Source organism: Oratosquilla oratoria, unplaced genomic scaffold, assembly GCF_046742065.1.
Source record: "Oratosquilla oratoria isolate Oo_2021 unplaced genomic scaffold, ASM4674206v1 SCAFFOLD129, whole genome shotgun sequence".
NCBI lineage: Eukaryota > Metazoa > Arthropoda > Malacostraca > Stomatopoda > Squillidae > Oratosquilla > Oratosquilla oratoria.
Genome location: NW_027467485.1, coordinates 280,215 through 294,306, shown reverse-complemented (window position 1 = coordinate 294,306; position 14,092 = coordinate 280,215). Strand labels below are relative to the sequence as shown.

General features: G+C 34.9%; 1 protein-coding gene across 15 annotated transcripts in view; it reads left to right on the top strand.

The window, feature by feature from the left end:
* Positions 1-14,092, top strand: part of LOC143022627 (uncharacterized) — a 179,800-nt gene that overhangs the window by 125,258 nt on the left and 40,450 nt on the right. For 4 of the 15 annotated variants that reach the window (XM_076180931.1, XM_076180928.1, XM_076180930.1 and 1 more), the window contains one exon: positions 2,875-5,044. The exons of the other annotated variants lie outside the window; for them this stretch is intronic. In XM_076180931.1, the coding sequence (XP_076037046.1) occupies positions 3,540-4,322 (783 nt within the window). In that variant the 5' untranslated portion in view covers positions 2,875-3,539 and the 3' untranslated portion in view covers positions 4,323-5,044. Of the gene's footprint in view, positions 1-2,874; positions 5,045-14,092 lie in introns of those variants that run through there. 15 annotated transcript variants of the gene reach the window in all.

The following is a 14,092-nucleotide window of genomic DNA, read 5'->3' as shown; positions in this document are numbered from 1 at the left end:
TATATAGGTACTATATTTGCTTTTTTCCAATCTTCTGGAACTTTACCTTCTTTCAAGGAACTGTTTATTATGCTATGTATTATGTCTGCTAGTTCATTCCTGCATTCTTTCAAAATCCAGTTTGCTATTTCATCTGGTCCATGTGATTTTCTGACATCAAGATTACTCAAGTGGTTCAATATTTCATTCTTTGTTACTTCTATTTCTTTCATAGGGGGGACTTTCTCTTTCCATTCGATCTCTTCAGGTTGTATGTTCTCCCTAGTAAACACTGATTTAAAATGTTTGTTCATAATTTCCGCCATTTCAATTTCCTCTGTGTATTCAACTCCTTGTCTTAATTTCTCCAAATCTTGTTTGTTTTTCAGTTTGTTGTTTACAAATCTGTAGAATAGTTTTGGTTGATCTTTACATTTTTCTATGACATCTTTTTCATATTTTCTCTTTTCCTCTCTGCACGCTTGTACATATTCATTTCTATAACAAGTATATATTTTCCATTTTTCAGGTCTGTCTTTTTTCCATCTGGTCCAAGCTTTGTCTCTTTTGTCTTTTATCTCCCTACAACTTTTGTTGTACCAGCATTTTACATATTCTTTTTCTTGTTTTTGTCTTGGGACATACTTTTCTACTTTTTTATAGATTTTTGTCAAAATATTCCATTTTTCTTCTACTGTTGTATCTTCTTTGTGTATTCTTTCCCAGTTTTCATTTTGGAAGAATTCTCTTATTTTATCAAAATTTGTTTTTTCATACATCAATCTTCCTTTTCTATATTGTTCATTTCTTTTCATGTATTTTTTCTCATTTAGTTCTAGTTCTATCAATATGTGGTCACTTTTACTTATTGGTGCCTGGTATTCTATCTTTTCCACTATTTCAGGTTCTGATGTGAATATTAGGTCTAGTCTCGATGGTTCTTCATTTCTATACCTAGTGTTCTCTTGGATCCATTGTGTCATTGTGTGGTCAATAATCATCTCAAGTAGAACACTACCCTATGAGTCTTCTCCACCCTTTAAGGTCATCTCTTCCCAGCATATTTCTTTGCAATTATAGTCGCCCATCATAACTATTCTTCCTCCATCTTCCATTATCTTGTTTAGTGTTATTCTTGTGTCTTCTAACATGCTTTTATGTTCATTCTCTTCCCACGAGGCTGTTTTTGGGGGCACGTAGTTTATTACAAATTTTCTGCTCTTCTTATCTCTATCTTCTACTTCTATCATAATCATCTCTACTGTATTGTTCCCATATGTGACATTTTTCACGTTTATATCCTTCTTAGTCAGGAACATAACTCCACCCCCTTGTTTTATCTTTGTTTCTAATCCAATAATTATATGCATTGTATCCTATGCTGTTGGGTGGTAGTGGGCCTTTTAATTTTGTCTCAACAATTCCCATTATGTCCGGAACTTTTTCTTTCAGATATTTGTTCACTTCATTCAGTCCTGTTATTAATCCATCTATATTTGTGTAGGATACTCTTAACTTTCCCATTGTATTCTCTGTTTTTGTGTTTCTCTCTTTTATGTTCCATTTCTTCAATTTCATATTCACTACTCTCCAGTAGAATTCTTGTTTTTCTGTCTCCGTTCTGGCCTCGTTTTTTTTCTTAGCTTCATGTCTATTCCTTATTTCCTCCTCTCTTTCCTCTTTATTCATTTCCCTTTTTATCCATACCTTTTTATATTGTTCACTTGTTGCTAGTTTCCCTGTTTTGGATAAGATATTCTCAGCCGTAGTTTGTGACCTGAATTTAATCTTAATTGGTCTGGTCTTGTCTGAACTATATTTCTCGAGCCTGAATTTCTCTTCGATTTGTTTCATTATTTCTGGTTCATCTTCCTGAACTAATTCTAGTAAATTTCTTTTTCATTTTCCTCTTTGATTCTTGTGGTTCTATCTGGGTTATGTTTCTTCCATTCCTAATATAATTATACATTTCTTTCTGTCTGCTAAGTCTCTTACTATATTCTCCTTCTGTCTCATCACTTTAATAACTGAGTCTTCAGTTTGTTCTCTCATTTGCTGTTTAATTATGTCAGTAAATGCAACTTTACTGTTTTCTTGAATTGCCTTCCATCCCTCTCTGTTTTCTTTATTATTCATCTTTAACTCTTCATTCTCCTTTTTTACTTCTTTTAACTGTCTTTTTAGGTCTTCTATTTCCTTAGTTAAGTTTTTGTTCGCCTTCTCTAGTTCTTCCAATTTTCAACCCTCTGTACAATGTTGTCAACGTGACTGAACTTAAATTTCCAGTGCTCGATCATCTTATCGAGTTTCTCTTCTAGTCTTGTTAATCAGGGGGGGTTTGTGTCCCCCCCCACCCTCTTTAAATCCCTGGAAAATATTCTCATCATCTTCTACTGTATTGCTCTTATCTATACTTCTAATCTTTACATTTTTGTTAGACATTTCATCATCGCTAAATTGGTCCGGACCTCGTTTGTTTAGATTTCGTCTGCCTGCCTGGGCCAAGTCCTCACCTTCCTCATTTCCTTCCATTTCCCTCAGTAATCCCTCCCCTTCTCCTTTTTCCTTACTTTCCCTACACCACGAGCAATTTCCCCCCACCCTGTAAATACAATAGGTTCTTCCTTTGCTTTGGGATCCACGAATTTCACTTTTTCTTCAGAACGTCGTCTATGCCGTCCGTTCGTTGAAGTGTGTGTGTGTGTGAAAAAAAAGCATACGAAGTATTGGAATTAAGACCCCCCCCACCATCACAACACATAAAAGAAGACAAAAGAACATATACCCCTAGCAAATTCATAGGAAGTTAGTCGTATACTTTTTTTTGTTAAAAAATAACAATAATAAAAAATAAAAATAAATAACAAAACTAACAACAACCAACACCATCAACAGCTCAAAGAAGAAGAATAACATCCGATCCTGGAGAAGATGGACCAACTTTCAACATCACGTGACCAGGCATGAGCTTCTCTAGGAAAAAAAACAACAACAACAAAAAACTAACTAACCAACATCAAGTAGCAAGTGGGTCTGCCCCACTTCTATTAAAACTCTAACTTCTTCCATTTCCTCCTTTACCTCTTACACACACACACACACACACGACTCGGTGGCGCAGTTGGTAGAACGATGCACTACTAGCATGGTGGTGCGCGTAGTGCTTGGTTCGAATCCTGCCCAGGGCCGAAATTAATTTCGGTACAGCTGCGCTTCGGGTCGTTACTCTGACTCTCGTGGGCGGGGAGTTGGGTGTGTGTGTGTGTGAAAGGTCATAGCATTACCCATAGATCGGACCTACGAGCTCTGAGCTCTCTTCCAGGAGGGAAATAGCTGTCGATCACGAGTCGAACACGTGATCCAAAAAGACCAAGTGAATACACACACACTCGTCGAAGCAACACCGCCCGTCGTCGCTGTCGTCGCGCGACCAAGAAGAAGAGGATTTACGACGAAAAAGGAAAACCTGGTTTGTATTGTAGGGGTGGGGAGTGAACGTGAGTGCCCGAAATGGTATCTCTGCAGTGCTAGTTAATTGTATTAACTCGAAATTAGCGAAAATGAATGAAAACGACTCGAAAGCCAGTTGCGAATCGGAGCCATCTGGCGTCAATCCACTGAACCGCGATGTAAACAAACACCAGAACACGTGTTACGATAATGATTTTCCAGGGTTTGGTAAGTATGAAAGAAAGAACTTAAGTAGATTATTAGAGATAGAGAGAGAGATGAGCAAAAATAGGACTCGGTGGGAAAATGAAATCATGGACTTAAGAAAAGAGGTCATTGGTTTAATAGATTGTTCAACTAAGGCTAATCATGAAATTTCTGACCTAAGAAAAACTAACTTGGATCTTACAAACGAAATTAAAGAAATGAAAAGAGACATAAATGAACTGAAGAATGATAATGAAAAGAAGAAAACTAATGATAATAACAATAGCGAAAATCTAAAGCAGGAAGTGAACAACAAATTACAAGAATTGACACAAAAGATCGAAGAAAACTTAGGTGGGGACAGTATCCAGGAAATTAAGAAGTGGAAAGAAAATATTGAAAATAAAGAAATTGCTTTCAAAGAAATAGTCAAGCAGCAAATGCAAGATAATGCAAAAGACACAATCATTCAAGTGATTAACGAAAAAGCAAATTGGGTCAGGGATACAGTAGATAGGAAGAAATGTATTGTGGTTTATGGACTAAAAGAAAAACAAGGATTGGCGAGGTACATGAGAGAAAAAGAAGAAAAAGAGACAGCAGTAGAAATCCTTAATGAAATTCAGAGGGGAGACAGATTCAGGCACAGACCTAGAAGAGACTTACAGAATTGGTCGCTATACTAAGGATAGGAATCGACCTCTAAAGATAAAACTAAGGTCACAAATGGTAGTAGAAGACATATTTGAAAAAGTAGGTAACTTGGCAAAGAGTGAAAAGTACAATAAGATATGGATAAAAAGAGAAATGAGTACTGAGGAATTAGAAAAAGAAAGGGCACTAAGAGAAGAAGCAAAGGAAAAAAACTTGAAGAGATCGGAGACAGAATGCAAAGAATTCCAGTGGAGAGTAATAGACTTGAGATTAAGACAATGGCGCATCAAAACGAAAAAACCAAGGGAAGAAGAAACCAGGGAGAAGGAAGAAAATTAAAAGTGGCCTATACCAACATTGACGGACTAATTTCGGGACTGAACGAACTCAATGATTATCTGTTAGAAGCAAAACCAGACATAATGGGAATTGTAGAGACTAAACTAAGAGGTGAAATACCATCCACTGTTATCGGACAAGGTTTATACAACTACTGGATAAAAAACAGGGAGGGGGAATCATGTTCTTGGCCAAGAAAGACCTAAAGGTGACAAAAATTGCAGAGGGCAAAGGTAATGTTGAATTGATCATGATAAAAGTCGAAGGCAAGAATATGAAAAGTAGAAAGTTTGTGGTGACTTATGTGCCTCCAAAAACAAGCGCTTGGAAAGAAAACGAACATACAAAAATGCTAGATGATACAAGAAAATCACTAAATGAGATACTAATGGGTAAGGGTAATCTGGTAATTATGGGGGACTTCAACAATTGCAAAGAAATTTGTTTGGACAGCATGACAGTGCAAGGAGGAGATGACTCGTGGGGCAATGTACTGCTAGATATGACCATGGAGTACACAATGACCCAATGGGTCCGTGAAAACACAAGGTACAGAAATAATGAAGAGCCATCGAAACTAGATCTAATATTTACAACAGAACCTGAAATAGTGCATAAAGTCCAGTACGAGACACCAATTGGAAAGAGTGACCATGTACTCATCGAAACTGTACTAAAGGAAGAAATAGACATAGAGAGGAACGAAAAGCATAGGAAAGGAAGACTGATGTACAACAAAACAGACTTTACAAAGCTAAAGACATTCTTCCGGAATGCAAACTGGGAAAAATTTTACAGGGAAGAAACAACAGTGGAAGAGAAATGGAATATATTGATGGAAAACTACAATGAAGGTGTAAACAGGCATGTACCAAGACAAAAGCGAGAGAGAGAGTACATTAAATGTTGGTTCAACAAAAGATGCAGTGAGGCAAAAGACAGAAGGGACAAAGCTTGGAAAAAGTGGAGAAAAGACAAAAAACAAAGCAAATGGCAAATTTATGTTAACTATAGAAATGAGTATGTTAATGTGAGAAGAGAGGAAAAAAGGAACCATGAGAAGGATATTATAGACAAATGCAAAGAGCAACCCAAACTATTCTATCGGTATGTGAATGGTAAACTTAAAAACAAACAGGAAATGGTGAAACTATGCCAAGGAAACATAGAATACACAGAAGATTTAGAGATGGCCGAAGTTCTGAACAATCACTTTAAATCTGTTTTCACCAGAGAGAAAATACCAAATTGTGACATAGATAAAAACAAGAAATCTCCCCTCATGAATGAGTTTACAGCATCACTAAAGGAAATATCAGAACATCTATCAAGGCTGGATGTCAGAAAATCACATGGCCCGGATGGTATTGCAAATTGGATTCTAAAGGAGTGCAAAGAAGGCTATCCAGTCAAAACGTCCCCGGTGTGGTAGTACCAAAACGTCCCCGTTCTGCAACGTACTTGTCTGTTTACGATGAAAATAATTGATAAACCACATCTAATCTGTAATTAAGAAGACTACAACCGTGAATGAATGACCAGGTGTCTTCAATGTTGTATACACATACAAAGTCATGCACGTACTCTGCACCGTTTGAGATGTATGCGTTAGCTAATTAGCGGTCGGTCTCACTAATTACCGATTAAACCCAAACAAGGACGGTTTTTGCTCACATGTGACATATTTTCTTTAAAATGTGTGATTTCCATATAATTTGATCAAAGATAAGTCACGTTTTTATCCTCTGCAAAATTACCGACCATTGCTACGAATACCGTCCGACTCTCTAATTACCGACCAAACCTGAACAAGGACGGTTTTTGCTCAAATGCACAATTTTATATTAAAAAAAATATAAAGAATACGGTTGCATCATTAACTGCCAAGAGTTTCGATTGAATATTTCATTATTACTTTATGGACAAATCATATATCATTAACTGATTCGGACATCGTGTCCGTCATTGTACAGAAACCTTTTTTATTCTGAAGGAATATATATTCAATGAAAAATAAAAACTCAATCACGTTCAGAAGTGCAGCAGAATTATGTCATGATATTAAACTAGTATGCAAAAATTCCCACCCACATGCACACACCACTGTAGTAGATCAGTGGTGGTATGAATCACACAGAATTTAAGTTTACTTTATTACAAATTCCAATCATACCTTACTCGTAATTCAGCATAAACGTAGGTCCGGGGGTCGCACTACGTAGCGACAACTAGCAAGAACCAGCGACAACTAACAAGAACTAGTGTCAACTGCATAAATTAAACCGACAACTAATATTTTTGGGCATAAAATGTATCTTGCAATGATGTATTCGAACCTAATTTGATACGATACACACACCTAAATTTAATTTATTTGCCGATGAATGTAGCGTCAACTAATCTCAGTGCACTACTTATCGACAACTAGCAAGAACCAGCGACAACTAACAAGAACTGGCGGCAACTGCATTAATTAAACCGACAACTAATATTTTTGGGCATAAAATGTATCTTGCAATGATTTATGATGTATTCGAACGTAATTTGATACGATATACGCGACCTAAATTTGGTGTAAATTACCAACTCGCAATGGTTAGGTGGTTTACATCCTGATGTGGCTCAATTCCTTCTAGAAAAGCCTATTTAACACGTCCTCCGAAACTAATCCTTGAAATAAAGTAAAACATGCAAGACAAAATATATGTACAATAGAATGGATGAAAGCTATTGCGTAGCAAAATTACAAGAGAGAACCTAAGAGGAATTTTATTAATCATATTTATTTTGTGTTGACACTGATTGCCAATTTATCTTCACTTTTTCTTTAATTCAACAGTTGAGTTGATAGTTATTACTGAATTCTCGTCAATTTTCGCAGTACCACTGACAGCGAGATGACACAGAGTTCACATTACCTTTCCACGCTCAACAATCGTCAGTTGAAATGACACTAATTACTGAATTCGCATCACTTTTCGCAATACACAATGATTTTTGCATCATCAATTCATCATAAGCTAATACAAGCTAAAAAAAAAATCTATGCGACTTTTAATTTACAATAATCTCTTAAATTAATTAAATATTGCCTACTAAAAAGATTACATATATCGTGGATCTCATGAATAAAATATCTTTTTGGAGTATTGACTAAATTGAAAGACAATAACTTGTATAACGCAAGGTATGAACGTTTTGACCTACATTTGTGGACGTTCCAACTCGTATGTGTGGACGTTCTGTCTCGTAGGTGTGGACGTTTTGACCGGTTACCCTTGGCAGCAACGAATTTTTTAGTCAACAAATATCCGTATAGTAAGAAATGTGATAATATGAAAATAGTATGGAATCAATATGAACATGTATTGTTACTTGCAATGATATATTAGAATTTTTTTAATTCTTTTGATAATATATTTTCTTTCAATAATAAGTAAATAATAATAGCAACATTTGGAGGACTGGCCGAAACGTCCTACCCTGCAGAGTTCTGGCCGAAACGTCTGTGGCCGAAACATCCTACATTCGATGGGCTTCCCTCCTGCATGCTCACTAATGATGTTGAACTTCTAGGCTGGCTTTTTCAAAACAAATTTTTGCACTATCTTGGCGTTAAATGTATCTTGACATTAAACATCATGGTAACACAGAGCGTTACCATGACATTTAACATCAAAATAAACTAACGCCAGAATTAGTTTTTTGAACAACCCAACCATAGGCTCCTTGTTATAATATGTTATCAGTGTTAGGCAACTTTTTGTGCAACAATTACACTACACATGAAAGTTGTATAATTTCAATTTAGATAATCTGTTTCATAAATTTCATTTTCACACAGTATGTGGAAAAATATTGTTACTTGAAATGATATATAAGTAATTTTTAACATTCTTTTAATAATATATTCTTTCAATGATAAATAAACAATGATAGCAACATTTGGAGGACTGCTAATATTATTTATGTATTATCGAAAGAAAATATATTATCAAAAGAATAATATATCACCGGCGATATCGATCCATAAAAACCCTGGGCCGAAGTCATGTGAACTCGGTGTCATCTCGCTGTCAGTGGTACTGCGAAAATTGATGAGAATTCAGTAATAACTATCAACTCAACTGTTGATCTGAAGAAAAAGTGAAGATAAATTGGCACTCAGTGTCAACACAAAATAAAAACAAAATAAATATGATTAATAAAATTCCTCTTAGATTCTCTCTTGTGATTTTGCTGCACAATAGCTTTCATCCATTCTTGCATGATTTACTTTATTTCAAGGATTAGTTTCGGAGGACGTGTTAAAAAGGCTTTTCTAGAAGGAAGTGAGCCTCATCAGGATGTAAACGAATGTAGGACAAAATGTCCTGAAATCTGCACCCCCCGGGACAAAATGTTCCCAATATTTAGGACAAAATGTCCCAATTTTTTTCAACAAATATTGATTTTTATCAACTGTTTATACATTTTGGGTCATAGTTAATTGTGGTTTTATAACAACCCTTAAATTCAGGAGAATCTCTATATATAAACACAAAGTACAATAATGTTTGACATTTGATATTTTATTAAATATCTTATACACGACCCAACCCAGCAATCTATGAGCCAATTGTGTAAGCAAACGTTTCAGAAATGTCAATTGTATTTAGCTAGATACAATGTCAATTGTATTTAGCTAGATACAATGTCAATTGCATTTAGCTAGATACAATGTCAATTGTATTTAGCTAGATACAATGTCAATTGTATTTAGCTAGATACAATGTCAATTGTATTTAGCTAGATACAATGTCAATTGTATTTAGCTAGATACAATGTCAATTGTATTTAGCTAGATACAATGTCAATTGTATTTAGCTAGATACAATGTCAATTGTATTTAGCTAGATACAATGTCAATTGTATTTAGCTAGATACAATGTCAATTGTATTTAGCCTAGACGTTGGGCTGGCCACCACGCAGGTTGTGACTGATGCCACGCAGGAACTCTGGGATGTTCTTCGTGCCCTCCTTGTAGTCGGTCACCAGATTATAGAGGCGAACAAAGTTAAAATCAAGTTAAAAAACAAAAATTCACCAAAAAACATATAAAGGAATAAAGTAAAACACATCTGACAAATTTTTAGAAAAAAATTGTGGACATTTTGACCACACACCAATTTATTAAATAATTACCTATGGGTGAACATGTGAACTGAAGTCGTATTGTTTTGTCTGATTCATTTGATTAACAATTTGTATATAGAATTGATTATTCCTTTGATCTACCATACTACCATAATCCTGAATGAAAAAGTCCTCTAATGATACTTTCTATAGGATTCTATACTCTACATATTATTTACAATATCATTCCCAAATGTCCTTATCATAAAACTCATCATTTGCATGAATGATTTGAGATCGTTACTGATAATTACGCCGAGATCTTTTTCACTACTCACTTTTGTTAACGAATTTCCAAAATAACTTGTAATCGTACTTACTGTTATTTTTACCTATGTGCATTACCTTCCATTTACTTGTTAAATTTCATTAGCCACTTTTCAGACCATTGCTGTAATTTATTTAAATCTTCATTCCGCAAATTATGAGTACAATTACAGCACACAATTATGCTTTAATGAACTTATATTGTATGCCTATAAAAGAAAATTAAAAAATCAAGTTAAAAAACAAAAATTCACCACTCACTTTTGTTAACGAATTTCCAAAATAACTTGTAATCGTACTTGCATTTACTTGTTAAATTTCATTAGCCACTTTTCAGTCCATTGCTGTAATTTATTTAAATCTTCATTCCGCAAATTATGAGTACAATTACAGCACACGATTATGCTTTATTGAACTTATATTGTATGCCTATAAAAAAAATCAAGTTAAAAACCAAAAATTCACAAAAAAAAAAAACATATAAAGGAATAAGGTAAAACACACCCGACAAATTTTTAGAAAAAAAAATTGAGGACCTTTTGACCACCCACCTAGGCCGTTGGGGACATTTTGTCCCAGGGGTGCAGATTTCAGGACATTTTGTTCGGGGACCTTTTGTCCGGGCACCGATGTAAACCACCTAACCATTGCGAGTTGGTAATTTACACCAAATTTAGGTCGTGTATATCGTATCAAATTACGTTCGAATACATCATAAATCATTGCAAGATACATTTTATGCCCAAAAATATTAGTTGTCGGTTTAATTAATGCAGTTGACGCTAGTTCTTGTTAGTTGTGGCTGGTTCTTGCTAGTTGTCGCTAAATTAAATCTAGGTGTGTATATCGTATCAAATTAGGTTCGAATACATCATTGCAAGATACATTTTATGCCCAAAAATATTAGTTGTCGGTTTAATTAATGCAGTTGACACTAGTTCTTGTTAGTTGTCGCTAAGTAGTGTGACCGTAGGTCGGGTATGTATGTGTGTGTGTGGAGTTGGATTCATATGAAAGAGAAGTTGTGTTCTGCTAAATTACCGATCACAGCTACCATTCGTCCAGCCCGTCATCTATGATTATTTTTCCTATTTATTTAAGGGTTTATTCAACAAAATAAAATACAATTTATACATACATATATACATTTTTTTTTTTTTTACAAAATTACTTCTTGAAAAGGGAGAGCGTGAAGCAAAGCTTATGGGGACTTGCTCTCCCTTTTAAGGAAAGAATTATCTTGATTTATTTTTGTTACATGTTAGTATGATATTCATACACATATATATATACATATGTACATACACATATATACATTATATATATATTTATTTTTTTGCGATAAGATGTGACACGACGCCTTCTTACTCCGACCTCACGTAGGAATCGGGGTCACGTGTGAGCATCGCATCTTGTGGGGGGCCAGGTGAGGTGTGAGAGGGCAGGTCTATTGTTGACGGGACGATAATTGCTTACTGCACGGATCTGGGTCACTCACCTGCAGGAACAAGAAGAAGAAGAAGAAAAAGCGGTACATGACAGTTTGTCCATGAATACAATCACGAAATGGACCTGAAATGTTTAGTATACTAATACTTATAGATTTATGATTTTTTTAAAATATCGTTTATTCATGCATGAGGATTTGGACCACAGATCTTCAGCCACCGACACCCATCCTCAACATCACAGCGTTGCAGAAGAGCGAGCGCATCCAGCATCCCACAAAAGAGTTTCATATCTTCATTTTTGCTAAACAGCTGCACAAGACTAAGTTCTTGTATTTTTCGCCATGTACTCTGGGTCAAATGGAAAAAGCACCCACGAACTTGAACGTGCTCACTAGGGACAACCCTTACAGCACAGATAACTGCTTGTTCGAAGTCGCATAGGACAGTGGATTCTTTTTATTTCATTATTATATATTTTCTATTTTTTTCTTTCATATTTATAGAGAATCCGAAACAATGCATGTCTCTAATGCTCTGTGATTCTCATATGTATGTCTGAAAGTTTATGGCAGGAAACTAAGTAATTTATAATCTTTATGTATCCACAGAAACAATGACCAGAATCGTACTAAAACGTAAAATAGACGAAAAATGAAGGATTATGCCTTGTATTTTTTATGTCGTAAAAAAATCATGCAAACTAATAAATAAATCCACTAATTCGCATGAAAACCTATTTGATTGCGTAGCCGTTGAGATTTTCAGTAAAAAAAAAATACCGTCATAACAAATCAGCTATCTAACTGGTTTGCAGCCAATAAAATATTCTTAAATGTATCGAAAACTAACTACCTGCTTCTCTACAAAAATAAAGAAAGCACTAAGCCGATCAAAATAAACAACGAAATTCTTGATTAATTGGAAACATCATATAAATTACGTGATAAATGAGATGTCCAAAACTTTAGGAATAATGCATAAAATGAGAAATATCTTCAATGAAAATACCCTACGTACCATTTATTGTAGTCTACTACCATACCTAAACTACTGTTCAGAAATCTGGGGTAATACTTATCAAACTAATCTTCAACGCATAATTACCTCACAAAAAAGGCACTGCGTATAATCTGCAATGTAGGTCGTTTAGAACATACAAATAATTTATTTAGAAAACTAAATCTACTGAAATTCATGGACTTAAAGTACAAAACTGCCATTGTTATGCACCAAATCTATAATAACAAATGAATCAAAACATTGAAATTTTACTCAACTTTCGAAACTCGCTATGCGACTAGGGATACAAATGACTTCTTTAAAACTCGGTACAGAACAACCAAAAACGGCCAATGCTTATCTATTGTAGGTGTTAACACATGGAATAAACTTGAAAAGGAATTACCTACGACAAAATGTTTATCAACATTCAAACGATATTTAAAAAAAAAAAATTAATCTATAAGTATTAGTATACTAAACATTTCAGGTCCATTTCGTGATTGTATTCATGGACAAACTGTCATGTACCGCTTTTTCTTCTTCTTCTTCTTGTTCCTGCAGGTGAGTGACCCAGATCCGTGCAGTAAGCAATTATCGTCCCGTCAACAATAGACCTGCCCTCTCACACCTCACCTGGCCCCCCACAAGATGCGATGCTCACACGTGACCCCGATTCCTACGTGAGGTCGGAGTAAGAAGGCGTCGTGTCACATCTTATCGCAAAAAAATAAATATATATATAATGTATATATGTGTGTGTATGTGTATGTACATATGTATATATATGTGTTTTTGCAGAAACCACCGGGAAATTGAAAAAACAGATACCGAACGTTTTCGTCTATTTAGACATTTTCAAAGGTACCTTTGAAAATGTCTAAATAGACGAAAACGTTCGGTATCTGTTTTTTCAATTTCCCGGTGGTTTCTGCAAAAATATTTTATCACGTGTGTTTTGTGATTTCTTTGCATATATATGTGTATGTATATCATACTAACATGTAACAAAAATAAATCAAGATAATTCTTTCCTTAAAAGGGAGAGCAAGTCCCCATAAGCTTTGCTTCACGCTCTCCCTTTTCAAGAAGTAATTTTGTATAAAAAAAAATGTATATATGTATGTATAAATTGTATTTTATTTTGTTGAATAAACCCTTAAATAAATAAGAAAATTAATCATAGATGGCGGGCTGGACGAATGGTAGCTGTGATCGGTAATTTAGCAGAACACAACTTCTCTTTCATATGAATCCAACTCCACACACACACGGACATACCCGACCTACGTTTATGCTGAATTACGAGTAAGGTATGATTGGAATTTGTAATAAAGTAAACTTATGAAAATTCTGTGTGATTCATACCACCACTGATCTACTACTGTGGTGTGTGTATAGGTTCTCGTGTTTTTATTTTCCTAGTAATTTTCTCTCTGCATTATCCACTCCGGACAAAAACACAAGGCATCGTGTTCTTTTAGGTCTTTTTGTTTACACTCTTAATTTACATTATTCAATTCATAACATACATTTATAATATAAATGATGCTATGTAAAATTACTCCAA